The sequence below is a fragment of the Sitophilus oryzae genome, unplaced genomic scaffold (genome assembly GCF_002938485.1).
Source record: "Sitophilus oryzae breed Bouriz unplaced genomic scaffold, Soryzae_2.0 scaffold_562_pilon_pilon, whole genome shotgun sequence".
Taxonomy (NCBI): Eukaryota; Metazoa; Arthropoda; class Insecta; order Coleoptera; family Curculionidae; genus Sitophilus; species Sitophilus oryzae.
In genome coordinates this window covers 1880874-1908846 of record NW_022147154.1, presented here as the reverse complement: position 1 = coordinate 1908846, position 27973 = coordinate 1880874, and the positions used below count along the sequence as shown (strand labels likewise).

Here is a 27973-nt window from a genome sequence, read left to right as displayed (position 1 = left end):
CTTGCGGATTAAGCAAACAGATTTAAAAATGAATAAAGAAGGAAGAGTCAGTATTTTGAAATTTTTAAAGAAATTCTGGCAGTGAGTTCTACTGTTCAGTCCCAATAAATATCGAACTGCTCTCTTTTGAAGTCTGGAAATACGATCAAATTTTGTTGCGCAGCAAGTACCCCAGAATGGAAGGGCATAACGAAGATGTGACTCAAAAAGGGCATAATATGCTATTTTAGAGGTTGATAAGTTAAGTTCCTTAGAAACTGATTTTAGCTCAAAACAGGCAGCGCTTAGTTTCTTTGATAGAGCTTCGATGTGAAAGTCCCATTTTAACGAGTTATCTACAACAAGTCCTAAGAATTTCACAGAGTCCACGACGTCAATAGTGGTGTTATTAAGTACAAAAGATTGTATAGTACTTTTATATGACATAACCTTAGTTTTTGAAATGTTGAGGCATAGGAGATTAGAATCGCATCAAGATTTAATGTTGAAGTCACTGGATATATGTAGTATTACATAGTGCCGTAACATCTGGGCCACTCCAAGTGAAACTAGTATCGTCCGCAAAGAGGCAAATTTTACCGCTAATGCCTAGATTTGCAATGTCGTTGATAAACACCAGAAATAAAATAGGGCCAAGTATTGAACCCTGAGGGACACCACATTCTATAGGCTTACAAGAAGATATAGACGTATCAATCCTCACAAGCTGCCTTCTGTTGCCCAGATATGACTTCAGTCATTCAGCGGCACTCCCCTGAATCCATAGATTTGCAATTTGTTAATTAAGATATTATGATTTACACAGTCGAAAGCCTTAGAGAAATCACAGAAAATTGTAGCTGTAGAGTGATGATTATTCAGGCTAGAGTATACATTATTAAAAAGGTCGAACATAGCATCATTTGTGCAACTGTTACTTAGAAATCCAAATTGATGGCTAGTAAGTATTTTATATTTAAGGAGAAAGGTTAGAAACCTTTTTTTAACCAATCTTTCAATGATCTTAGGTAATGTGGGCAGGAGTGCACACACAATTGGGCGATAGTTCGAAGCTTCATCTTTAACTCCTCCTTTATGCAGAGGAATAATTATTGCTGTCTTAAGGCAGTTTGGAAAAACTCCTTTTTAGAATGACTCGTTAATTAAAGTAGTAAGATGGATTAATGTGTATTCAGGAAGTTCAGAGAACATTTTGAGAGTAAGCCCATCAGTCCCAGATGAGGATTTGTTTTAATACTTTTAATTGTACTATGGAGCTCATCTAATGCTACGGGCGTGAAGAAGAAACTGTGTAAATTCTCATTTGCTTTAGGGAGATATGAAAGTGAATCATGAGAAGAAGCTATGGTGTTCACTAAATTTTTAGCCATATTAACAAAGTAAGTGTTTAAATCTTCAGGTGAATTAAAGACTGCGCCAGACGAAGAAGTTTTTTTCCTTAAGTCATTTACTATAGCCCGAGTCTCCTTAGCAACATTACCGGCTTTGGCTAACCTCGCATTATAATAAATGTCTTTGGTAGCTTTTATAGTCTTACGATAAACTCTTCTATAAAGTTTTACGTAATTATGAAAGAAGATGCTGTCCGTGAATTTCTTAAGGTGAGATAATGAGTGCATGTTCTTTACAGATATATGCAAGCCTGTAGTAGACCAGGGTATATCTTGTACGCCAGATTAGACAAGATATTTATAAATCTATAGAAAATTCGGAATCGACGTCAGCCGAGAAAAATTAATAAAAAAGAAAGAAATTAAATTACAATTACATTTTTTTAATTAAATAATCATATTAAATTAATATAGGCCTACTACAATTATATACATATATTTTCCTTTTAGAAAAATTAACAATAAGGACATCATTTAATTATGCAAAAAGGAACTGAATGCAGGTACTGTACTGCAATCGATATCTTTATTGAAAGTGCTTCAGATTGTTTCCGGAATTCCGCACCGTGCTAAGTGTCCACTGATTGCAATTGAGGCAAAGCAATTTTAAGTAACGCCAATATTAATTAACACGGTAAAGCCGATAATTGGGTTGTTATAAATATGATATAATTGATTTTTGAAAGAATCTTAGTAGAAAATGTCAGTATTATCTGAATATTATTTGTTTTCTCAAGACCTTTTTTTGATAACTATTGGTGAAACATGTTAACTGGTTATATTTTTATGCTCAAAAACTCAAATTATAAAATACATATAAATCAAGTCATGTAAAAAATAAGATTTATTTTTCAAATCAACATAATATGTCAGATTCTGCTTTGTTTTGTACCTACAGGGTGTTAAAGTCTTAATATTTTTTTATTTATTATAATTTTCTTAAGTACTTAAGTACTTGAATACTAAACTTACTTACTTATAATTTTCTTAAGTACTTTCTTCCAAGTACTTTTAGCGTTTCGAATGAAAATTTGAGGGTAAAAGTTACTAAGTACATATAAAGGGTGTCCCAGACTGATCGTGCATTAGAAGTTTCTGGAGAACTACAACATCTAGATCGGAGATTTTTTGCACATCATAGTTTCATCGGGATCTATCTATTAAAAATATTTTCAATATGGCGGCACTTCCGGAAATACCGAAAGTTGATTGCAACCTTCTTATGTTAAATGGGTGCCCCCATTTTTTATTACACACTTAAATTCTCTGTAAAATTCTATGAATTTTGATATTAAACACTCTATATCTAACATTGACCGATTTTGAGAAAAAGAATATTTAAAATTTTTGAACGAAAAAAACTGCCTGTCAAAAATATATGTATAGCTTAAACGTCAAATTTAGTGATTACCACAGCCACTGTGCCATAAAGAGAAAACATGTGGCTATCTATTTTAAAAATTAAATTGTTCGAATGTCATATAATAATGGCCGCAGCTGTCATCTGTTATAGAATTGAGCGATTTAAAAATTATCATCAGTCATTTTTTTTTCAAATGGAAACCCACTTTTTTTTATTTCACTAATAAAAAGGCTTTTCAATTCGTTACTTTTCGACTATACATGTTCCTATACCTAAAATAAATCGTTTTTAAATTATTTAAGATTTAGTTTTAAAGCGTATATTTTCCTTGATTTTAACCAGTAGCCTATGACTTTAAACGTCAAGTGATGTAAAACAATAGATCTGACCATTTCATATTGTGACGCTTTGTGCAAAAAGCAGCATCATTTCCGAACTAACTTTGCGCTGTTTTTTTTTCGATCATACAGAATATTATTAATAATAATATCAACTATTAGATATCACTATAGACAAAGCTAAAAAGCGAAAATATCACATATATTTTTATAAATACACTTTTTAAACTCTTAGGCAGGCAGTATTTATAATATAGGAAATTCAAATAATTCGTTTCGAAATAAATTTTCTAACCGTTTGTCACTTAATGTCAAAGGAAGCTAGATAATATCAAGAAAAATATACGTTTTCAAATTAAATCTTAAATAACTTAAAAACGATTTATTTTAGGTATAGGAACATGTACAGTTAGAAAGTAACGAATTGAAAAACCTTTCCATTAGTGAAATAAAAAAAGTGGGTTTCAATTTGCAAAAAATTATTTAAGATAATTTTTTAATCGCTCAATTCCATGACAGCTACCGTCATTATTATATGACATTTGAACAATTTAATTTTTGAAATGGCCATGATGATAGCCACATGTCTTCTCTTTATGTCATAGTGGCTGTGATAATCACTGAGTTTGACTTTTAGGCTATAAAATTTTTTTTGACAGGTAATATTTTTCATCCAAAAATTTTAAATATTTTTTTTTCTCAAAAACGGTTAATGGTAGATATAGATTGTTTAACATCAGTATTCATAGAATTTTAATGAGAATTTAGGTATGTAATAAAAAATGGGGGCACCCATTTAAAATAAGAAAGTTGCTGTCAACTTCCAGTATTTCCGGAAGTGCCGCCATATTGAAAATATTTTTAATCGATAGATCTCGTTGTAAAACAATGATGTGCAAAAAATCTCCGATCTAGACAATGTGGTTCTCTAGAAACTTCTAATGCACGCTCAGTCTGGGACGCCCTGTATACATATTTTAAAGCTAAAAAAGTGTCATCAATATTCTTTTTGTATTTATGTGTCTAGTAAATCTACTTATTCATTATAAATATATCTTTTAAAAACGCCAATTTCTTGTACTATTACTAAAGAGTATCAAACAAATTAAAATATTTTATTATAGTGATATTCACAATTACTTTTGTAAATTCACAAAGCGTTAGTAAATATTAATAAATTTAATAAAACACGTCTATATTATAATATTTATTATAAAGGTTAATAAAAAGTCATAAAACAGAACTTTTATTTAAGATACTCTTTGTCATTTCTTCTTTGCTAGAAGAACCTTACTGGAATCCTGCTCCTAACCAAAATTGGAACAAAATTGCCATTATATACAAAATGAAAAAAAAAATGCAAGATAAAGGCATCTAATTAAAACAGTCAACTTAGAGACTATGGATGTATAGGGTTCTCTAAAACGGTCTTCTACTTACAGATATGTTGATATGGGCTTGGTGCATTCTCCGCCGGTGCTGCCACCATCGGAGAATATCGTAAACAATTGATATATACAAATACACAGGTTTAAATGGCGGGTATACAAAAAATTTATTACTTAATTATTCTAAAAGTGTTAGGAAGTATAAATTGTAAAAATTCTAAAAATGAAAATAAAAAGGTGAATGTTTTGATATCTGCAGAAGGTCTAAGTTGTATTATAATTCATTATTCCAGTTAAAACACTTTTTAGATTAGTTCAACTACGGTAGGGAGCATAGTTTTAATCACCGGTTTTGCTATTGGGGCATAATTGGGATATTTTGTCTCTAACGATTTTTTTTTAAAGTTACATAATTATAATTTTAGAGGATGTTCATAAAACATTTAATCTAGTTGATTAAAAAACGTATATCTTTATTGCAAATTATATTTTATCCTCTCAAAGTATATCGTGGTATGTTTATTTAATTTTTTGATTATGTAACGAGCACTTTGTTTACTCACTTGTTTCGTCGAACTGCCTGAATCTTGAATTTATTTTTTTTTTGATCAAATCGGAGTGAAAAAATATGAACCTATAAAATGTTGTTTTGGAAGAGTTGAATATCCGGGAAAGTTGAGTTATTGAATGTTATTGCACCTAACAATGCCTTAATTACGCTCTCCTTTATGCGTTAGCATTTTTTTGGCAATTTTATTAATATTTGAATTTGTCACAACCACAACACGATGCCTAGTTCGAATTCTTTTTCACTTATTTTTTTCCTTCCCGAAAAAGCGTTAAGCTACGTTTACATGATGCAAGTTTTGCTTGCGCAAATACTTGTTTGCGAGTACTTGTAACTGAGCATTTTAAAATTGTATGTTTACACTAGTCAAGTTATTGTGCAAGAACTATGAATACCACAGAAATTGTTAAATGTGGTGTAAATATTTTATTTCATACGTTAAGTGATGAATTGCGTACTTTGTTAAAAAAAATCAAAAAACAAGAGTATGGGTAAAACCATCGATAAATCTGAGGAAAAAAACTGTTTATTCCAAAACTCTTTCAGAGGCAGCATGTCATAATTTGATTTCTATACTGTACAGGGTGTCCCATTTTGGTTGAAATCATACGGTATCTCCGTTATTCGTGAAGATAGAAGGGTGCGGTTTGCACATACCTGTGCCACTTTTTTGTCAAATGGAAGATGCCGTAAACAAAATTTTCATTGCCCTCTTCGTTTCTGATCTACAGGGTCTTTTTGAAAATTTTGCAATTTGGAACACCCCCCGTATCTCTGTTATTGGTAAAGATATTGAGACGGTGAAAACTGTTTATTGTAGAACTTTTTACGTCAAATACAGTGGTGTAGTGCGTTATTCTATGAAAATAATATTTTTAAAAATATAAACTAAAGTTATGTTTTATTAAATAGAACACCCTGTATATTTATGAATTATATGATCTGGCTAGTTATACGCTTCTCAAAAATATATAACACTCGATATTTGTTTTCCTTATTTAAGGCAATATTTAAAAAAAAACATATTAAAAGATCATTTTTTTAGCAGGCCATGATTGATAATAAAAGAAACTAAGGAATTTTTAAGAGTAATACTGCTATCTGTCTCTTGTTTTATTTTGAGAGCCACTAATTAATTCTTTGTATATTAGGGAAACTTAAATCTCTACCGCTATTTGTAAATCTTGGAAGCTATCGTATGGGAACTTTTAAATATTCCTTTAGCTAATTTACGTGAAATATACTTTCAGCAAGATGGGGCTCCCCCTCACAACTTAACTTACAATGAAAATATTAGGTTGAAATCAAATTATTATTTCTCAAATCAATGAATTGGAACCAATGTACCCATATGATGGCCTCCCTGATTCTCGGATTTGTCTGTTCTCCATATCTGATTTTAGGAATTTTTGAAATATTAAATATATCGTGGCAACTAATACGATGTTGAATACCTGAAAAATGCTTCAATAATGCAAACTTTTAAATATTTGCAAACCCATCCCATTATAATAAATTCAGTTATCAAAAAGAGAAAAATATATTTAGAGGTTCAGTGGTATCAGTTCAAAAGTAAAATATATCAATTCCAAATAAAATTTTAATATGTGCATCTCTATTTTAGTAAATACCATTTTGATTTTGTTATTTATCACGGCCTACTAATAAGAAAATGATATATTTTAAATATTGCAGTAAATAGTGAAAATAAATAGAGAGTGATATATATATATTTGAGAAGCTCATATCAAAGCGGATCATATGATTTATAAATATACAGGGTGTTCCATTTGAAAAAACATAACTTTGGTTCATATTTTCAAAAATATTTTTTTCGTAGAAAAACAGACTACGCCACTGTATTCTACGTAAAAAGTTCTATAAGAGTCAGTTTTTCACCTTTTCAATATCATCCATAATAACGGAGATACGGGGGCGGTCCCAAATTGCAAAATTTTCGAAAAGATCCTGTAGCTCAGAAACGAAAAGGGTTGTAAAAATTTTGTTGACAGCATCTTCCATTTGACAAAAAAGTGGCACAGGTTTGTAAAAACCGCACCCTTCTATCTTCACGAGTAACGGAGATACCGTATGATTTCAACCAAAATGGGACACCCTGTACACTAAGGTGTACTACTCTTCTAACGATCTACAAACATTCGTGCTTTTCGTAAATTGTTCAAAACCTCATAATTTGGTCGTGAGACAACCTGCTTGGGGCCATTTTTTCGTGCAACTGCTACTGCAAGAACTTGACAACGTGTTTACATGTAAAATTTTTGCTCTGCAAGTACCTACTAGCGTGCAAGAAAAGTAGACCGTCGATCAACTTTACTTGCAAAGTAATTTTTCTTGTACAATCAGTTGAGCAATTACTTCAAACACAGTTGACATCAAGCAAGTACTTGCAATCAAGTTCTTGCGCAAGCAAAACTTGCATCGTGTAAACGTAGCTTTACATCACACAAACCTCGTACCTGAGTGTTTTATAGTGTCAATAACTGCACTAGCAAAAAACTAAAATACTTATCTAAATCTTATAACAAAACCACGATTTCAATATTATTTTAATGCTATTAACATGACTAAGGGCGGCGCGTGGCGTAAAGTACATAATGATAATTTCTGATTTCGGCCGTTGAAGCGTTACTACGGTCCGAATTTGTTGAAATCAACTGAAATGCACCAAGCCTATAGAAATCATAGAACAATTATGTTTACATAAAAGTCGCTAAAATTAAAATGCAAGTAATTATTACCTTCTAAGAAGGCTCCATATATAAACATAATTAAAATAATATACTTACCCCTAAATTATAAAAACACTGAAACTGAAAATCAACCGAAATCATATTAAAAATCACAATTTCTGACATCTGAACACCCAATATCCTCTCAAGACGATTCTATATCGTCGATTCTCAGCAGGCAGCAGGCACCGCTATTGGAAATACCTGAGCGCAAATTTATTCATTTACATGTAATTGAGACGGCTCGCCCTACTTCACAATAAAAAAGTTCATAGGTATCTCTCGCCTTTATCCATTTTGTGGCATTTTCACGTCTTTGACCCCTTTAGTTCTAAAATAGTATATTTTGTATAATTATTTCAATTACAATTAATTATTCAGTACAAGTTTTTTATAAGCATACATCTCTATAAAAAAATATTTAATACTATCCATTAGTATTTTTTGTATAAAAGTTAAAGATAAATGATAATCATATACAATAAAGTTATGTAATTAATTAGTAAATTACATAAAATTTAATTTCAAAACAAAAAATACAACAAATAAAATAATCCTATAAGCCTATAGGTTTTAAAAAAAAATGTACAAAAATTGGTAAGTTTTTTTAACATTCAGGTGCGGGCAGAGAAATCTGCTACAACCAATCTGTGGAATAAACTTTGATGAAAGTTTAAAGGAGCTTTTCGAAAAGAAGCTTGATGTAATTAAAGGGCATTTTAGAAAACTGCGCGAAAAGTTATGAAAATAATGGGCGGTCGAACAATAAGAGGTCCTTTGTTCTCTCTATAACTATATATTTGGAGAAAAGTTATTTAACTAGTTTTGGAAGTAACTAATTCGGATTTTGTTTCAGGCAAGGGAAAGTCGAAATTAAACAGCACCTCGACGAATATGGTCATCACATGCACGTTACGAAAAAGTAGGTGAAAATGTAGTATGTAAATTCTTATCTTGTATACCGAGTGCGTCTTAAAAGTGGCTCACCCCTTTTATGAATATTTATTTGAATAACATTTCAAATGAGATTTGGTATGTTAGTATATGACATAAATTAGAATTGATTGACGTATTCAATTGTTTTTGATTACTTCCTGTTACACCGGAAAAGATGACAAATTTTAATTGTTAAAAGGGAGTGTGCCTCACACTATTTTTTTACTTTATGCGATAGAAAATGAAACTCTGAATAGAATGACATATCATATGTCAACTTTTGACATTTTCGTTTAAAAGAAAATTATATTTCGAATTTCAATCTAGAGTGCCATTGATCATCTAATGTTTTTCGTGTCTTGTCCTGGCCGTTTAAGAGATGCCCAAATCCTATTTTTAATCATATCTCAACTTTTTCAAATGAAGGGTGGTTTCAAGGGTGGCTCGTTAGCACATTTGGAAAAAGCATTTTTTGCGAATAATTTGGTACCACACACTTGGTATTTTGAGTTAAATTGTTGTTATAAATCGCATATTACAATTTAAATTAAACCATATGCGTAAATGTCAAAAGTTGACCTATGATATGTCATTTTATTCAGAATGTTATTTTCTATCGAATAAAGTAAAGAATACCGAGGGTGCCATTTAAAAATCAAAAGTTGTAGTAATTTCCGGTGAAACAGGAAGTGACCAAAAACAATTGAATACGTCAATCAATCCTAATTTATGTCATATACTAACATATCAATCTTTTTTTATCTGAAAAAATAAAAAAGTTATAGGGCTGAGCCACTTGTGAGACGCACCCGGTATATGTATTGTTTGTTCAACTGCTTTGTAAAAGAGAATAAACTTTCTTGCAGCTTGGTACTTCCTGATGATGTTAGCACTAACGAAATATAGGGGCATTAATGAATAAATTAGTATCATTTAATAAGACAGACCGAAATAACCTTATATTCTTACATTTTATACTAATATCTAGAAACAATCTTAAAAAATGTAGATATAGATATAATTTTAACTGTTTTCGACCAATTGCTCAAGCAAGCCACTTTAATCTGATTATATCAAGAAATGCAAATACAATAATTATTAGTGGTTTGGTTTGTGATTATTCAACTTATTCAAATAATGTTAATTATAAAGTAATATCTAATATTTTAGAAGATCTTCATGTCCAACTGGAAGAAGATGAAAGAGAATCATTTGTACTCTCCCCAACGTCAAGCCAAGCTGGAGAAGTCGATCCAGACTCCTTTACGGCGGATGACAACAGGGAAACTTGGGGTTCCAACACTGATTTTCTTCTCTCTATCATAGGATTTGCTGTTGACCTGGCGAATATATGGAGGTTTCCCTATCTCTGTTACAAAAATGGTGGAGGTAAATGAAAATACATAATATATAAATCCCCAAAACATATTTTGTTTCAAAGACTCCTATACAGGTTCCGGCAATAATAGTACGTTGGGAATATGTAGCTCCTAAAATAACAAACTTGGGAATTTTGTTTAAGTGTAAACCTAAAGTATTTACGAGGATGTATTTCATAGAAATATTTTAACTTCTATAGGGTGGCTGAAAAAAGTGTGAGTGGATCGGGATAATTTTCTTAAATGGTATTTCGACGAATGGTACCATATTATTGCATTTTTAGCTTCCTTTCAGATTATCCTTAGATATGAGTAAATATTTTTCGATAGTTTCCAGAAATATTAATAAATAAATAAAAAATATATATTTTTCAGTCTTCATTAAAATATATTACAAATACAATAACAGTCCTGAAATCAAAACTATATTAGGTATTTAAATTTAGGTATCGCAATCTTAAATCATACAGGATGTTCAAAATTCTACGCTAAACTTTCTAAAATATAAAATAACTTTTCTTTGTTTTTTTTTGTTAAATGGAATGCCTTGTATATTATTTTTTTATTAGATGGACAATTAAAAAATGGACATTTTTTCTAATTAAAGTGTTTAATTTTTTTAATGGTTGCAGATACACGCAGTATTGTCTCATATGGCTCTTTCAACGGAAAAATACAAGAGAAAAATTATAGGGCGACTCTGATAAAAATTAATTGTGGAAAATGCCATATAAAATAATATAAAACCGCAAAAATTATCTAAACACAAAATAATAATATAATAAGAGTAATAATATACTGTGTGTTCCATTAAAAAAAACGAAGAAAAATTATTTTATATTTTAGAAAATTTGGCGAAAAACATCTTGTATGATTTACGATTACCATATTTATAGCAAAGTAAGTACAGACTATCTAAACTAAATACTTAATATTGTGTTGATTTCAGGACAGTTCTTGTATGTTTAATATATTTTTTAGGAAAGGCCGAAAAATATATATTTTTATTTATTAATATCTCTGAAACTATCGAAATATATGTACTCCTATCTTAGAAGTATGTAAAGCAATCTGAAAGGCAGGCAAATATGCAATATTATACAGGGTGTTCCATTTAAAAAATCATCCCGTACAACTCACACTTTTTCGAGCCATTTTATAGAAGTTAAGATATTTTTTCCTGAAATACATCCTCGTACATACTTTAAGTTTCCACTTAAACAAAAATCCCAAGTTTTTTATTCTATTTTTGTCCGATCTGTATGTTTAGCGTTTTATTTCATTGTAAACTTTTTTATTTCGGCGTCATACACTGAAATCCGTCATTCCCTGAAATACACATGGTACATCGTTTGACTGTGGATCTCTGGCATTCCCTGTAATAACGAAATTATTTCAGTGAGACACAGTTATTAATTGAGTCATTTTAGTAACCCTATTTGAAGGGTTTATCACTGAATGTATTTATTTTTATATTCTGTGCATTTTATATAGGAATAGACATGTCATGAAATTTAAACTTATTTTATAAGAAACTTAATATTAAAAAAAAACCTACATATATGCTTATTCTTTGCATTAAGTTCATCAGACCGAAGGGAACAGCCATTCTACGACCGGTTTCGGAGATTTTTCTCCATCGTAAGGCCGACTTTGCTGTAACCCTCGATTTTTTTTGTCCCTTTTTCCGCTACTCTAATTTTGCTTATTTATTATATATACCCTATCTAAGCCTTCTTATCTCCATCTACGGTAACGTGGATGAAGCAAGCATGTTTGTCCATTAGGCCGCTGGTTATAATTTTGGCGGTACGATCTGTGATTGTCACGGCTACCGCTAGATGGCGTAGAGCGTCTAGCACTCTTGCCATAGTAGTACTTATTGTACTCAAATGCTATTCTCTGCTTTTCGTTGGTCAGATCGAGGGTTACAGCAAAGTCGGCCTGACGATGGAGAAAAATCTCCGAAACCGGTCGTCGAATGGCTGTTCCCTTCGGTCTGATGAACTTAATGCAGAGAATAAGCATATATGTAGGGTTTTTTTGGCCCCTTTTTCCGCTACTCTTATTTTGTTTATTTACTATTGATTAAGTTCAGTAATCCCCTAAGGCCTGCCCAAAAAAGTATAAAACTGTCTTTCACTGGAATATTTAGTCATTACCGGGAACGACTGAGATCCAAAGCCAAACAATGTTTCTATTAAAAAATTACATGTATCGGCAATACGCGAAATAACTGGGCATTTTAGAAAACGACGAATAATCACTGTTTGACGCCAAAATATCCTGCTGGCAAGAAAAACCTTGTATCGGCGTTTACATGTATAGGAGTGAATCGCTATGGCAATCTAGTAAGTCGAAAAGAGCAAAAATACGAAGTATTTATTACATAACCACTTAATCTGATGCTAGATTCCATGCGCATTTGGGAAAATACTTGCCTTCTGTCTTTATTCAGTACATCTTATTTTGTTAAGCGTGTTGACCGTACTCTTCGTACACACGAAAATCGGCACCCGAGACCAGAAATGCCAGCCCTAGTATACATCTAGAGACGGATAAGCAATCATTTTATTATTTTTCTCAATAATTAACTTTACTGAAGGGTGGATTTTGTTAAACCAAGTTATAATGAAATCAATCATAAGAGAATATATTTTTTTAGGGAACAATGCATTATCAAAGAAACAACATTATCAACAAACAGGTTAATATGCAAATTAAAATTAATTACAATATTTGACTTTCTTTTTTAAACTGATTGGGTCAATATTTGGAACAGTGCCTTCAGTCAGTCAGTGCCAGCATAATTAATACTTTTATGACTCTCCTTTTGTTATCTCTTCTAACTTCCGCGTGAGATCACTTTACGACATTTCTTTTCTGTATTTAATGAGGAATGGGCTCTACTTTGGCTCGACCTTCGACAGAGATAAAACGACTAAAGAAACTAATATGTAAGGAAAATATGTTCTCTAGTTTAAATTTTTTAATCATACATTTATCAAATTTTAAAATTATAATTTTGATTTTATTATAAAATGATCTGAGGAATCCGCTTTATTATTTTTTAGGAGCATTCTTAATACCATACTCATTAATGTTAGTTTTTGGAGCAGTTCCGTTGTTTTATATGGAGTTGATTTTAGGACAATTTAATAGGCAGGGGCCTATTAGTATATGGAGAATATGCCCTTTATTTAAGGGTAAGCCATTTTTGGATTATTTTTTATGTTACGGGATTAAAATAATTAATTTCAGGTGTAGGATTTTGTGCAGTACTGGTAGCATTTTATGTATCATTTTATTACAACGTAATTTTAGGTAAGATAATGATTACAGGTTTCTATAAATTAGTCCAGTAAATGAAGGTTGAAATCACGGCTTCATCGTCAACCGAGACTTTTTAGGCGGATTGTGTACCTTTTGGGGAGTAGTTTTAGGGAAAAATTGTAATTTTTTAAGCTTAAGTAACTACCTATAAAAATGGTCCTTATCATTTTTTACGCAGAATTAGTAGTTTTTGAAAAATTCCGCCTCGAAGATCCCTGTATTGTCTCTCCAAGCCCTAACGCTCCGAAGATAGATTACATAAGTGTGTTATTAATAATTTTCTCCTATTTAGAAATATTATCCAGTCTATGCGGCTACAACTAAACTAAAACGTGTAATTGACGACAACAATAATTATTGTAGTTGACGAACGAACTCCTGAGTTGCTTACAGAGACTCTAAAACAACTGTTAAATAAATCTTAACAAATAAGCTATCATTAGTGAAAATATAAATAAGTTTGTAAAAATCTAAAAAATTTTGGGTGAAGGAATGTTTTCTGTTTTTTTTATTATCAAAATATTAATAATACTTTATTTGTCAAAATATGACAAAATTCCAACAAATTCTAAAATGTGATAGCTCTTGATTCTACCTTTTAAATTAATTTTGAATCATCAAAAAATATTACGTTTTGAAAAAAATTAATATTTAAAAAAAAATTGAATCATCAAAAAATATTAATATTAAATCCTAACCAACGTAAACAATTTTATTGTTCTATCAATCAATAATACGCTTATGAAATCTATCTTCGGAGCCGTTAAGACTTCGAGAGAAAATTCAGGAATCTTCGAGGCGGAATATCTCGAAAACTATTAATTCTACTTAAAAAATAATAAGGACCATTTTTATAGGTAAACTTAATTTTTATTTCAAGAAAAAACTGATTTTCAGCTATTTGGGGCCATTTTTTTCGGCTGAAGCTGGCCGAATACGGTGTTACAGTTTTTTAGACTACAACTACTCCACAAAAGATACACAATTCGCCTAAAAAGTCATGGTCGACGAATTAAGGTAGATTCTCACTATATATTCCATATCAGCTCCCTTCCGTTTTTATAAAATAATATATCATGTAAATGAATAGGACAATGCACACTATCCATTCCGTTTCCCTTCCGTTCCATATCCTTTCCTTTTCCAAACCAAACCAAAACGGACTGAAGCGTATCGGAAACAGCATTGTCAAGTTCTTACATTTGTACCAGCTTTGTTAAAATTTTGCTGATATTTATTTATTCTTTCAACTCTTAATTAAATCTATTACCTTTTTCAAAAGATACAAATTTTTAAAATAAAACTTTCGTAATGATATAAATTCTACTATAAAAAGTATGGAACTGATACGGAACGGAAGCTTACGTATAGCGTCAATACAATAAAAAATACGGAATGGATATGAAATGGAAACGGAAGGTATAGTGAGAATCAACCTTCAAGCCGAGACTTGGTTTTCTTCGTGTCATTATTTACTGAAGTAAATATAAAAATCTACATACAAATGTGTGAAATTATATTTCTATTAAACAATGTTACAGTTTAACATTGTGATGAAAAAAGTTCTATACATACCTATGAATTAATATTTAGTAGAATATTATTTTTAGCATGGGCTTTATATTATTTGGGCTCAAGTATCTCTGAAGAATTACCCTGGATGCATTGTAATAATTCTTGGAATACAGAGCTGTGCTGGGAAACGCGTGAAATAAACGATACAAACAGGACATATGTTGTATTGTTAAACGCAACTAACAATAAAATGACAAAACATACACCAGCATTTGAATTCTTTCAGTAAGTGATAAATGCATTTACATTTCATAGTTATACACATCTCTCATAATTGTGTTTCTTCACGGTACGAAAAATTTTACGGTTTTAATGTTGCCAACCAAATAAGATAAAATTCGTAAAAAAACAATTTGTCTATAAACGTATTATTATTTTTAGTCGTGCAGTACTCGAAATGCAATGGAGTGATGGACTGCATGAAATGGGATATCCAAAATGGCAGTTGGTAGTTTGCTTGATAATGATATACTGTTTACTCTACGTTTCTCTTTTCAAGGGGGTAAAATCATCAGGTAAACTGACGTTATTGCCATACATATACAGGGTGGTTCCAATTATATTTGGAAAATTTTAGTAGCATATTCTGCAGATAAAAATGAGTAAAAAAGTTCGTGTATATTTATGTCCTAAAATGCTTAGTTTTAGAGATACAGGTTGTAGAAGTTTCATTTTTATTTCAATTTTTTTCCTAATAATTTTTGATCTAACGTTGATATTAGTATAAAAATTGGTGTCGGAAAGTTTTTTGAAATGAGAAATTTGATTTCGATGTCAAAATGACTGCTATTTGTAGGAGCGCCACCTATATTTTTAACAGGTTTGAAGAGTAATAACTTTCCTCTATAAATCTACGTCCATACCTCTATAAATCTACTGAGTGGAAAAATATACATTTTCGCCGTTTTTTGCGTAAAATAGGTTTCTTGGTAAAAATTGCTACGAGTAATGGTTCTCGGGATATTTGGAATCGACATAATCACTACATTTAATCATAACAATAATTGAACACGTGAACTAGATAGTTATGTAACAAAAAAAAGCTCTAACAAAAAAAGGGCACGGCTCTACGACCATGAAACGAATAGAAGATAGAATTTCTTACTATAAATGCTTTTATATAAGTGTAATAATTAATTTTTAAGGTTATATAGTTTTTTGTTGTACGAGTAGTTCTTTAGTAAAAATACTCTTTTAAATAAACAAGACTTTAAATTATCCGCACGGAATCCAGTTATTAATAACAGTTATTAAAAAAAATGTAACAGTATCTGAAATCATACATTTAAAACACTTTTGTGTCAAAGATTCAACAGAAAATGTTTTATTTTTTTCTAAAAAAAATATAATTAATTTAAAAAAATAAATAGTTCCAAAACTTCAAATTCATTTCAGTCAAATAACTACCTAGTCAACATGTTAATTTTTTGTCAGTAATGACATATGTATTGATAGTTTATATTCCAAATATCTCGAGAACGGTTAGTCGGAACCACTAGTCGGAAATACCAAGAAAGAGATTTTTTATATAAAAAATGGCGAAAATTTATATTTTTTCATTTGCTAGTTTTATACAGGTACAGAAGAAAAAATATTACTCTTCAAATCAGTTAAAAAATATGTACGTAGCGCTTCCTATAACTAGAAGTCATACTGGCATTGAAATCAAATTTCTCATTTTAAAAAACTTTCAGACACAATTTTTATCCTAATATCAACGTCAGATCAGAAATTATTAGGAAAAAATCGAAATAAAAATAAAACTTCCAGACCCTGTGTCTTCGAAGCAGTTTAGGACATAAATATATACGAACTTTTTGTACTTATTTTTATCTGCAGAACATGCTGCTGAAGTTTCTCGAACACAATTCGGACCACCCTATATGTCAAAATTTAAAAAGTATAATTATTTGTTTCAGGAAAAGTGGTATGGGTAACTGCGACTATGCCATACGTAGTCCTTACTATACTATTAGTTAGAGGTTTAATGTTACCTGGATCTTTGTCGGGCATTTCGTACTACTTGAAACCCGAACTATCAAAGTTAAAAGAAACTCAAGTGAGTTTATCAGATATTATAATGCCATTGTGTCATAATTTTTATTATTTTTTTTTTGGTTTATATTATTAAATATAAACAAAGATTGTTTCTTTTGATTCTATTCAGTTGGATTTTGAGATTGCAGATTTTATACCTTAAACTAAATTTTAGGAACAATTTATTTCTTTAATGCTTTACGTTAGTTATTTATACTTCACGTAAAAGCATTTATGTACATTTACAAGCAGTCTTTATTTCTTTTAAATTTCCCTTTTTGCTATTGGATGCTGATTTGCAATTTGAATTTAATTCTGGCCTAAAGAAAAGAACAAAAAATAGGGGAATCGTGGGAAACGAGTAAAGATAACCTTATTTTTCTTGAATTTGTGCGCTCTTTTTTGTACCGTATAAAATTCGTTACTGTTGGAGAATTTTTTCTCGAGTTCCTTTTACTTTTTTTTTCCTTTTAGCACATGTGTGTATGTGTCGTCTTAGGGCGATTATTATGAAAATAAAAGAAATTGAATTGTTTCAGGTATGGGTAGACGCAGCTGTGCAAATATTCTACTCTGTCGGTGCTGGATTTGGGGTACACCTCTCTTATGCTAGTTATAATACTTTTCACAATAACTGTTACAGGTAAGATCAGTTCATATATTAGTAATTTTAGTGCAAAGTGCAATATACTGAGAAAATATTTTTTTTTCGAAATTAGAAGCGTTTCGAAATTGACAGTTTTTGATATTTATTTGAGATTTGAAATGACATTCTTTTAGGCACAGTATCTAAAAGTGACACTTGTTTAGGCACTAGTGCCTAAAAGTAAAAAATGAAACGTTTCGAAACAACGAGTTTCGAAATCGACGCTTTGCACACGAGTTCGATAGTTTGTTGGCTCGAGCCGCAGGCAAGAGCCACAAATCGAACGTGTGTACAAAGAAGTTTTCGAACGAGTTTTTTACGCTATTTTTCTACGACTACAAATTAGCAGCAGACTCACTCAGTTTTTGTCAGTTTTGTGGAATAATTTGCGATGTAATGATGACACTTTTCTGATGGCTGCGTTGCGTTTGGCGTTTCAGCTAAACATTGGAGGTTAAAAGTGTTAAAATTGACACATGTTGTGTGCACTAAGACACATGTCGTGCGCTAAATCCTTAGCACACAACAGTTTGCAAAACGCCAATTTCAGATCGAGTTTTCCGTGTGTCAAACTGCATTTTCTAGGCTAGTCATAGAAAAAATATTTATTTATTATAAATCTTAAAGGTACAATTATTTAAATTATTAAAGTGAATACAAGAGGCATCCAACTTTTCGTCTCTAAGAGAAATGGAAGTTGTAGGAGTTGGAATAAGTAAATTTCTTGTACTGGCAATGCTGGTAGCTTCTGCTTCTACGTAAACTGCTTTTAATTTCTTATTTGGCGTATCTTTCTGCCCCATGAATCTTTTTGCTATTTCGGTTTTCTGTTTTATTCAATTCGAATTTTCAATGTAACCTTCAGCAACCGAGCTTGATCGCCAACCCCCATGTCGCTATAAAACTGTTATGCCCGCTCCTTAATCTGCCAGCATTGTTGCAGAGCTGCGCCGGAAACAATAACCAGTGTATTCAATGGCGTTGGTGAGTCCAAGAACTTTCGCTATCTTGTTTGGTATACCCCCAATTGTACTTATTCCAACTGACAGGGTATAGCATTGATTTTTTCGATACGTCAAGAAAAATCGCTGATGTGTCACATTGAGTGTTCGAAGTTTTGCGTACGAAATACATAATATTAAAAAATAAAATACACAATAATAAAAAAAAATACACAATATTGACTTACGAAATACATGTAAGAAATTGATACCATTTATTGGTCCCTCAGTAATCGTAAACACTCTTAGAAAATGAGTTTTTGTATTCGGAATCTTCACACTAATATAAATGACTGACAATCTTTAATGACATCTACGGTCAAAAACGTGATTTGAAAATAGAAAAGTAGAACCTCCTACATGCTCCAAATACATCAAAGATGAGCTACAACTTTAGCTAACAGGAATTCTTTGTCATCGGCTTCTTTCATAAAGCGTTCTATTTCCAGTTTTGTAAATACTTTTGATTTCTTTGCCTGATATCCGGAAGCTTTTATTTTTAAAAATGCAATAAGGTTTGTGAATTTGCTAATATCTACGTCTCTGTTCAGGTCAATCATGGTGCGGAGAAAGCATCGAATATTTACTCCACAGAGTTGACGGCTTTAAGGTAGTGGATAACTTCAGGAAATAGGCTAGCAATACCTTTTCTGTGAAATTCTCAACATGTTTTTCTGTGACCCAGGTTTCAAAGTTGTTGTAGGTGGTCTCGTATAAGTTTTTCGACTTCTCGGGCACTAACGTGGATAGCGCAGTTTCAGCAGCTTGTTGAATATCCAAAGAGTCGTCATTATCACTCATTTTTTCACAAAACTTTTTAGAAAATACGGCGACGTTGGAACCTGACAGAACTTTGTCATTAAACAATGCATAAACAATGCCTTACAAACCGATTACCAGAACATTTTAAAAAATGTTTAAAATAAATATTAATAATAGCATGAAAATCACAAATTATCCGCTTTCACAAAAAATCTTGTATGAAATTCGTTGCGGAAAGAGTGTTTTAAGCACTCGACGCATTGTCCATTGACAATTTTGCGTCCCGTGCTGAAAACACATTCATTTCGCAACTTGTTACATAAATAGCTATTCCGTAATTAATTAAATATTTCTTTTGAAGGGACTGTATTATCACAACAATAGTAAACTGTTTTACTAGCTTTTTCTCCGGGTTTGTCATCTTTACATATTTAGGTTATATGTCACACAAACAAGGAGTAGACATAAAATATGTAGCCACTGAAGGTAATAAGACATACAAAAATTGTTTCGTTTTTCAGAAAAATAAATAAATAATTGTATTTTTAGGGCCTGGACTAGTTTTCCAAGTCTACCCGGAAGCTGTAGCTACACTTCCTGGATCTCATCTTTGGTCAGTCTTGTTCTTTTTCATGTTGATCATGTTGGGAGTGGACTCCGCGGTATAAAAAATATCTTTACACTGGGTATTTTTTTAAAAGTGTCTCATCTTTATAACTTTTTTACATTTTTAGATAATAAAACCAAATTTGGTATATTATTATAGTACATAAATATAAATTACAACACAAATAAAATAGTATTTGTGTTGCTATATCATATTATATTGTTTAATAATAATTTTGCGATTGTTTACATTTGGGTTTTTTATTTATTTATTTTTTTCTGGAGTTAAATGAAAGAGCAGAACTTAATTTTTATATTTTGAATTTTGGTCCATTTCCCACTAAATTTGTTTTCTTCTGTTATATTTTCCTAATATTAAAATTTTATTTAGTTTATTGTAAGGCTACTTTTCTTGATTTTTTTTGGGGAAAATAAAGACAATTACATACTTACATAATCGGGATTGAATGACGTATTCAATTACTTTCGGTCACTTCCTATTCCATCAAAACTGACTAGAACTTTTGATGTTTAAATGGTATTTATTTTCCTCGGTATTTATTTTACTTTAAATGAAATCATGAATAGAATGACATATCATTTGTCATCTTTTGACATTTTTAATTAAGAAAACTAGCGTTTTAAATTTTAATCTACAATGCCATGGCTGTATTAAAATCAGTATTTTTTTATCAAGGGGCTTTGGAAAACTAGATTTGATCGTCTAATGTTTTTCGTGTATTCACTGGTCGGCTAAAATATTCCCAAATAGTATTTTCAATCACAACTCAATTGTCTCAAATGGAATGAGTGTGGCTCATTAGCATACTTGGAAAATAAAATTCTCGAATAATTTGGTACCACGTGGTAGGTATGTCGAGTTTAATTGTTATGACATTTATGGTCATAGCACTCTAAATTGAAATTTAAGTTGCTATTTTTAAATGGAAATGTCAAAAGTTGACATATGGTATGTTATTCTATTCAAATTTCATTTCCATCAAAAAAGAGTCAAAAATACTGAGTACCATTTAAATATCAAAACTTGAAGTAATTTCCACTAAAAGAGAAAGTGAACAAAACAAATTGAATACGTCAGTCAATCCCCACTTCTCTCATGTCATATACCTACTAACATACCAAGTGGTGAGCAACTTTTGAAGAAGACCCGGTATTGATATAAATAGAAAGATATATTTTTTTTAGATGGGTGGATTGGAGTGTGTGATTACGGGTTTGATGGACGAATTTTCGGTGTTCTTTAGAGAAAGAAAATATGCAAGAGAGGTTTTTACATTGTTTGTAATTATAACATCATTTTCTGTGGCGTTAATCAATGTTACACCAGTAAGTATCAGTATCTAGGGTAATTTAATAAATACAATAATATAATAGAAAATATGTTTTATAGGGTGGAATCTATATGTTTCATTTATTCGACACGTATTCAGCTGGAATATCATTGCTGTGTTCAGCACTGTTTGAAGCAATAGCGGTTTCATGGTTTTATGGTAAATAAACTTGTAACGTAAACAAAATAATATTTATTAATTATTAATACAATATGAAGATTATATATTCAAAATTTTATAATGTAAATATTAAAATATTAACGTTTTTGTTCTTCAGGGTTGGACAGAATGACACAGGATGTTGAAGCCATGCTTGGTATAAAACCAGGGATTTATTGGAGGGTATGTTGGAAGTTTATCAGTCCTTCCTTTATTGTGGTAAGTATAATATACCCATTTTCATATACAGGGTGTTGTAAAAAACAAGAGTAAGAGCCATAATGACACGTATTAAGCTGGAATACTATTGCTATGTTCAGTACTGTTTGAGACAACTTTCTTTTCTCTCGTTAGCAAAATTGTGTAGGCAGTTTAATGCCGATTAAAAGTTGTATCTTGGCATTTTGTCATAAATTACTTATTTGGTTGTAACTTTATAACACTGATGTTGATCGCTATCTACATCAAATTCAAAAAAGAAATACAGGGTGTCCCAGAAATAAGTGCAAATATTTTAAGGGGTGGTAGATCTCGATAAAAGAAACATATTTTTTCTTTATCGTTTTTCAAATAAATCCAAAATAACGGAGTAATTTAAGGAGTAATACTTTGAAAATTTCCAAAAAAAATGATTTTTTGCTAAAATTTTGAGAACCACTGGATCTTTTCTGGATTTTTTTCTTGTAAATTTAATCTAATACCTATGTTGACACATAATCAAGAAATTATGTTTTTTAACTAAAAACTAAAAAAATTTCCAAAAAAATTTTCAAAAAATGTCGAATTTTCAAAAAAAAATGTTCACGAAAAAAAACCGTATAGGCGTGTTTCTGGAGTTGAACTATACTACCAGTTAAAATATTTGCACTTATTTCTGGGATACCCTGTATATTTAAAATAATTAAAAAAGATCTATTTTTTTAAGTTTTAACCGTAATTTTAAAACTATGCATATTCGCATCCATGTTTATAGGAACTTTTATTCATATTTTTTTTTTAAAGGAATCACTTAGTACTTATTTAACATTTTAGTCACTTAATGACATTAAAACTTTTTAAATGCTGCTACAGGTTGCTATTAGACTTGGATTAAGGCAACTTAATAAAATCGCTTTTATCGCATCAAGAAAATCCAAATCGACAAAATATTAAGAGACAACTTTTAATCGGCATTAGACGATCTACACAATTTTACTAGCAATAGTAAAAAAGTCAGTAGCGCACATGTTTTTTTTAAAGAATATTCCAGTGATAACCCATACGCACGTCACTGGTGAATATTTCGATACTTTATTAGCATTAAAATACACTCGCCGGCACGAAAAATGGGCACCTTAATTTTTTTTATATTTTAAAGTTTAATATATTTTGTTCTAATGGGCCGATTTTGATGATTTTTAAGCAATTTTTAGCTGAATTATTTGACTTTTTATTACCCTTTTCTAAATTAATAATGAAAGTTTGCATCCGTCAATTATACGAGGAAAAACAAAATGTTGATATTATAGTGAAACTTTGAAATACCCTGTGGAATATAACAAAGAAAGAAATTTAAAAATAATTTTATCATCTAGGTACCTACATCTTTTTTGGTTCTGTTTTTGATTGATCTCAATAATAGCTTTATTTTTATTGCAAATATTCGCTTTTCAATAAGACCGTACATTTTAACGCATTTTAGCACTGATTTTGGGTTCTCATCAACACACCTATAAAATAGTGTTTATTATTTTTGTAATGTCAGAGTGATTGAAATATCATATTATTGTTTATTGACGTTTACTCAGGTAGAGATGGTTTTAACTTCTGAAGTGCTCTTTTAAGTGTCTTCTGCTATTGTTGCTCTAATTGATCATGGTAGATATTAACTTTTGAACTTAAAACCATATCTGCTAGGGCAAAGAATATACCTAGCTAGAAAAAGAATGGACTCTGCCATACTGAAAAGTGGTCCTACAGAAGTGGCGCCATCTATTGAGTAGGGCTTGTTTTAAATGGATTGAAGCGCGGGCTTTTTAAATGAGCGTATTTATTGAATTTTACTCTAAAATAATTAGATTTGATTATTAAATGTTATTTTTACACAAATTCAACAATACTAATAACAAGTATCGTTGTGCTGTTTAAAAAATAAGATATAGCTGTTTTTTCTATTTCATATTTTTTGATGAGGATAAGTTAATTCTAAATGAAACGCCACCTGTTTGAGAACAATACGATATAATGGAGCGATGTAGCATTTAGAGTAACTTATTCTTATTAAAAAATAAGAAATAGAAGAAAAATTACCCATTTCTGTACAAAAAAATAAATTACGTTCCAAAAAATTGATAATAGATGGCGCTAGAGTGGACAAAACAACATAGTTACCTGTAGTTAAAATGTAAAGTTTCCTGTAAAATAAAATAAAATTCTATCATAAGTTCTGTAACGACCCGATGCATGGCGCCACTGAATTCTCCAACAGACGGTATCATTTCAGTTTCCTATATATTTTAGTTTGTATATGTTGATAATCATTTATTTGATAATATTATGATCGGCGCTATGACAACGACAACATTTTTTGTGAATTTGACAATAATATGACAATGGTCGTTGGAAACTATGGAAACTACAAAAAAAATTATGATTTAACGCCATATGGCATAAACTAGTAGCAACTTCTTAACCTAAAAATTAATTGCACTACCACCTAGTGGCTAGGGCTGGAACTATTTTATTCGAGATTTCCGTGGAAACGGTGGAACCGCTTTTGCTATTTCACTTTCCCGCCCCTGTGCTAGAGTATCTGCCCAGTAGACAATAATAAGATGATTTTTCAAACACAGTGACATTACATAAATCATTGCCATTATTTTATAGGTGTGTTGACAAGGACCGAAGCAAAGTCACGGTTTCACTGTAAAAAATACGAAAACATGTTAGTGTCTTCTTTAAAAGCGAATATCTCTCCAAAAAAATAAAGCTATTGAGATGAATCCAAAAATAAACTTTCGAAAAAAAGAGACACCTAGATGGTAAATTTATTTTCGAAATTCCTTGATTTGTTAACGTACTCCACAGGGTATTTCAAACTATCACCAAATTAACAATATTTTGTTTACACTCGTATAATTGACTAACCTTCATTTTTAATCTAGAAAGAGACACTAGAAAGTCAAATAATTTAGCTACAAATAGCTTAAAAAATCATCAAAATCGGTTAACTAGAGCGCAATATACCGGGTGCGTCTCAAAAGTGGCTCACCCCCTATAACTTTTTTATTTTTTCAGATAAAATAACATTTGGTATGTTAGAATATTACAGTTGAGGGTTGGAACCTTTGGTGTTACACAGCAAAATAAAAACACTAAATCACCACAATACACCAAAACACATTTTATCAGTTTATAATCATCTGCTGATGATGCTAACATGGTTAGCGAAACGCGCGTCCAGTGTAAAAGTAAAAGTGTTTTCGTGTATTGTGGTGATTTAGTGTTTTTATTTTGATGTTAGAATATGACATAAACCGAGATTGATTTACATATTCAATTGTTTTCTGTCATTTCCGGTTTTACCGGAAATTACTACAACTTTTGATTTTTAAATGGCACCCTCGGTATTTTTTTACTTTATTCGATAGAAAATGACATTCTGAATAGAATGACATATCATATGTCAACTTTTGATATTTTCGCATATGGTTTATTTGAAATTGTAACATGCAGTTCATAACGACAATTTGACTCGAAATACCAAGTGTCTGGTATCAAATTATTCGTAAAAAAATGCTTTTTCAAATTATGTTAATGAGCCACCCTCGTTCCATTTGAAAAAATTGAGATATTATTAACAATACGATTAAGACATCTTTTAACCCGCGAAGACAAGACACTAAAAACATTAGACGATCAAATTTATTTTTCCAAGGCTCCTTGATTAAAAATTAGTGTTTTTAACAGTCATGGCACTCTAGATTGAAATTTAAAATACAATTTGTTTTTTAGCGAATATGTCAAAAGTTGATATATGATATGTAATTTGATTCAAAGTGTCATTTTTAATCTAATAAAGTAAAAAAATACCGAGGGTGCCATTTATAAATCAAAAGTTGTAGGTAGTCATTTCCGGTGAAACCGGAAGTGACAGAAAACAATTGAATACGTCCATCAATCTCAACTTATGCCATATACTAACGTATCAAATCTCGTTTTTTTATCTGAAAAAATAAAAAAGTTATAGGGGGTGAACCACTTTTGAGACGCACCCGGTATAAAACTTTATAATATAAGAAATTTATAAGGTGCCCGTTATTCGTGCCGATGAGTGTATGTTGCACTAATAGTAACTACTTTTACACTCAAAATTTCATTCGAATCGCTAAAAGCATTTGGAAGAAAATTATAACAAATCGAAAAAAAAATAAGATTTTAACCCCCTATATAGGAACAAAACGAATCAGAATCGAACCTATGTTGATATGAAAAGTACATTTAATTTTTACATGAGGAATCTGTCCACGAGAGATGACAGATGTCTTTTGAATCGCCCTGAATTAATACTAATATACGATACTAATATGATATTTCTTAAAATACTGATCTATCCGAGTTTTTTTGGTATAATAAAAATAAATGCTACTATGTAACATAATAAACAAATTTATCCATAAACATACACAAAACCCAACATATGCAAAGAAAATGTAAACAAACCTGTTGTTTGCTGCTGATTTGTATATCTTGGGTAGTTTTTTTTTATTTTATTTGTCTGAGGATTTATCATAAACAATTTTTCAGTGTGTCGTGATGTTTGGTCTCTTGTACCATCAACCTCTTGTATACAATGACTATTTCTATCCCACGTGGGCAGAATGGGTTGGCTGGACATTGGCCCTATCATCCATAATGATGATACCCATCGGAGCTATCATACAGTTGTGCAAAACACCAGGTACATTTAAAGAGGTACCAACTTAGCACTTATATAATAGTGTTCCTTTTTATATAAACATATTTTTTTCTAGAGGGTAGCATTGTCCATATCACCAGTCGAAGAGCACGATGACATAAGACGAAGCAAACTAATCAGAAGATTTAAAGCTAAGCACTGGTTGTATGTTTAAAGAAGTTGAATGTGGAATTTTGTTTGTTGTAAAAATTTACATTACGCCTTGGGCGTTATTTTATTTAATTTGTTGGAAAATAGAGAAATTTTATAAACTGTACAGTCAAAAAGGATTAAAAAAAAAAAAAAATTGTGTCCTTTACTGTACACTTTTTGTTGTTTGTGTTAAACCATATCTGCTTCTAGAAGTAATTGTACAAAAAAAAAGAATTGTATTATCCTCGAATATAGTACGTTATTGCTCAGATTTAGATTGTAGTGAGATATACAGGATGTGCAACAAGAGTTCGAAGAGCTGATTCCTGGATATATTTTTGAAGAAGTTTAAAATATATTGACATTGACATATTATCAACTATTAGTTCAAGATAACTTACAGGGTCCGGCAATAGTGCGTCGGGCATCTGTAGCTCCTATAATAAAAAAATTAGCAATTTTGTTTAGGTGCAAACCTAAACTATGTATTAAGATGTATTTCAGGAAAATAGTTTAACTTCTACAGGGTGACAAAAAAGTGTGTGTGGATCATGATGATTTTTTTTAAATGGAATACCCTGTATATTATTACATTTTTGGCTTCCTTTCTGATCACGTTGCATAATCTTAAGTAAAGCTTTACATAATCACGTTACATAACATAACATAATCTTAAGTTCTAAGCTTTTTAGCCTTTTTTAAAAAAAATTATTAAAAATACAAGAATTGTCCTAAAATCAAAACTATATCAGGTGTTTACTTTAGATAGTGTGTACTTACTTTGCTATAAATATCGTAATCTTAAATCATACAGGGTGTTCCAAATTCTACGCCAAACTTCCTAAAATATAAAATAATTTTTCTTCGTTATTTTAAACCTGTATATTATTCTTTTAATAGATGGAGAATTAAAAAATGAACATTTTTCGCAGTATTATTTCATATGGCTCTTTCAACGGTAAAAGGTTTACTATGGAAAAGGCTATATGAAATATAAAACCGCAAATATCTGCGAAACCGTTAAAAATTTTGAAATACTCTAAACACAAAAAATATTTATTTTTTAATTCTCCATTTTCTAAACAAATAATATACATACATATCTATTTAAAAAAACGAAGAAAATTTATTTTATATTTTACAAAATTTGGCGTAGAATTTTGAACATCCTGTATGATTTAATATCACGATATTTATAGCAAAATAAGTACAGACCATCTAACGTAAATAAATAATTGATTTTAGGACAGTTCTTGTATTTTTAAAAATATTTTTTATGAAAGGTTGAAAAATATATATT

General features: G+C 30.7%; 1 protein-coding gene across 2 annotated transcripts in view; it reads left to right on the top strand.

Moving 5' to 3' along the window:
- LOC115887319 (sodium-dependent noradrenaline transporter-like) overlaps window positions 1–27440 on the top strand; it is a 60225-nt gene extending 32785 nt beyond the window's left edge. For both annotated transcript variants that reach the window (XM_030906720.1, XM_030906721.1), the window contains exons 4-18: window positions 8655–8720; window positions 9905–10123; window positions 13188–13319; window positions 13375–13437; window positions 15057–15246; window positions 15403–15536; window positions 16941–17080; window positions 17598–17701; window positions 19829–19953; window positions 20017–20129; window positions 21280–21420; window positions 21485–21584; window positions 21703–21803; window positions 26370–26537; window positions 26597–27440. In XM_030906720.1, coding sequence (XP_030762580.1) covers window positions 8655–8720; window positions 9905–10123; window positions 13188–13319; window positions 13375–13437; window positions 15057–15246; window positions 15403–15536; window positions 16941–17080; window positions 17598–17701; window positions 19829–19953; window positions 20017–20129; window positions 21280–21420; window positions 21485–21584; window positions 21703–21803; window positions 26370–26537; window positions 26597–26695 — 1895 coding nt within the window. In that variant the 3' untranslated portion in view covers window positions 26696–27440. The remainder of the gene's footprint in view (window positions 1–8654; window positions 8721–9904; window positions 10124–13187; window positions 13320–13374; window positions 13438–15056; window positions 15247–15402; window positions 15537–16940; window positions 17081–17597; window positions 17702–19828; window positions 19954–20016; window positions 20130–21279; window positions 21421–21484; window positions 21585–21702; window positions 21804–26369; window positions 26538–26596) is intronic.
- Window positions 27441–27973: the final 533 nt, after the last annotated feature.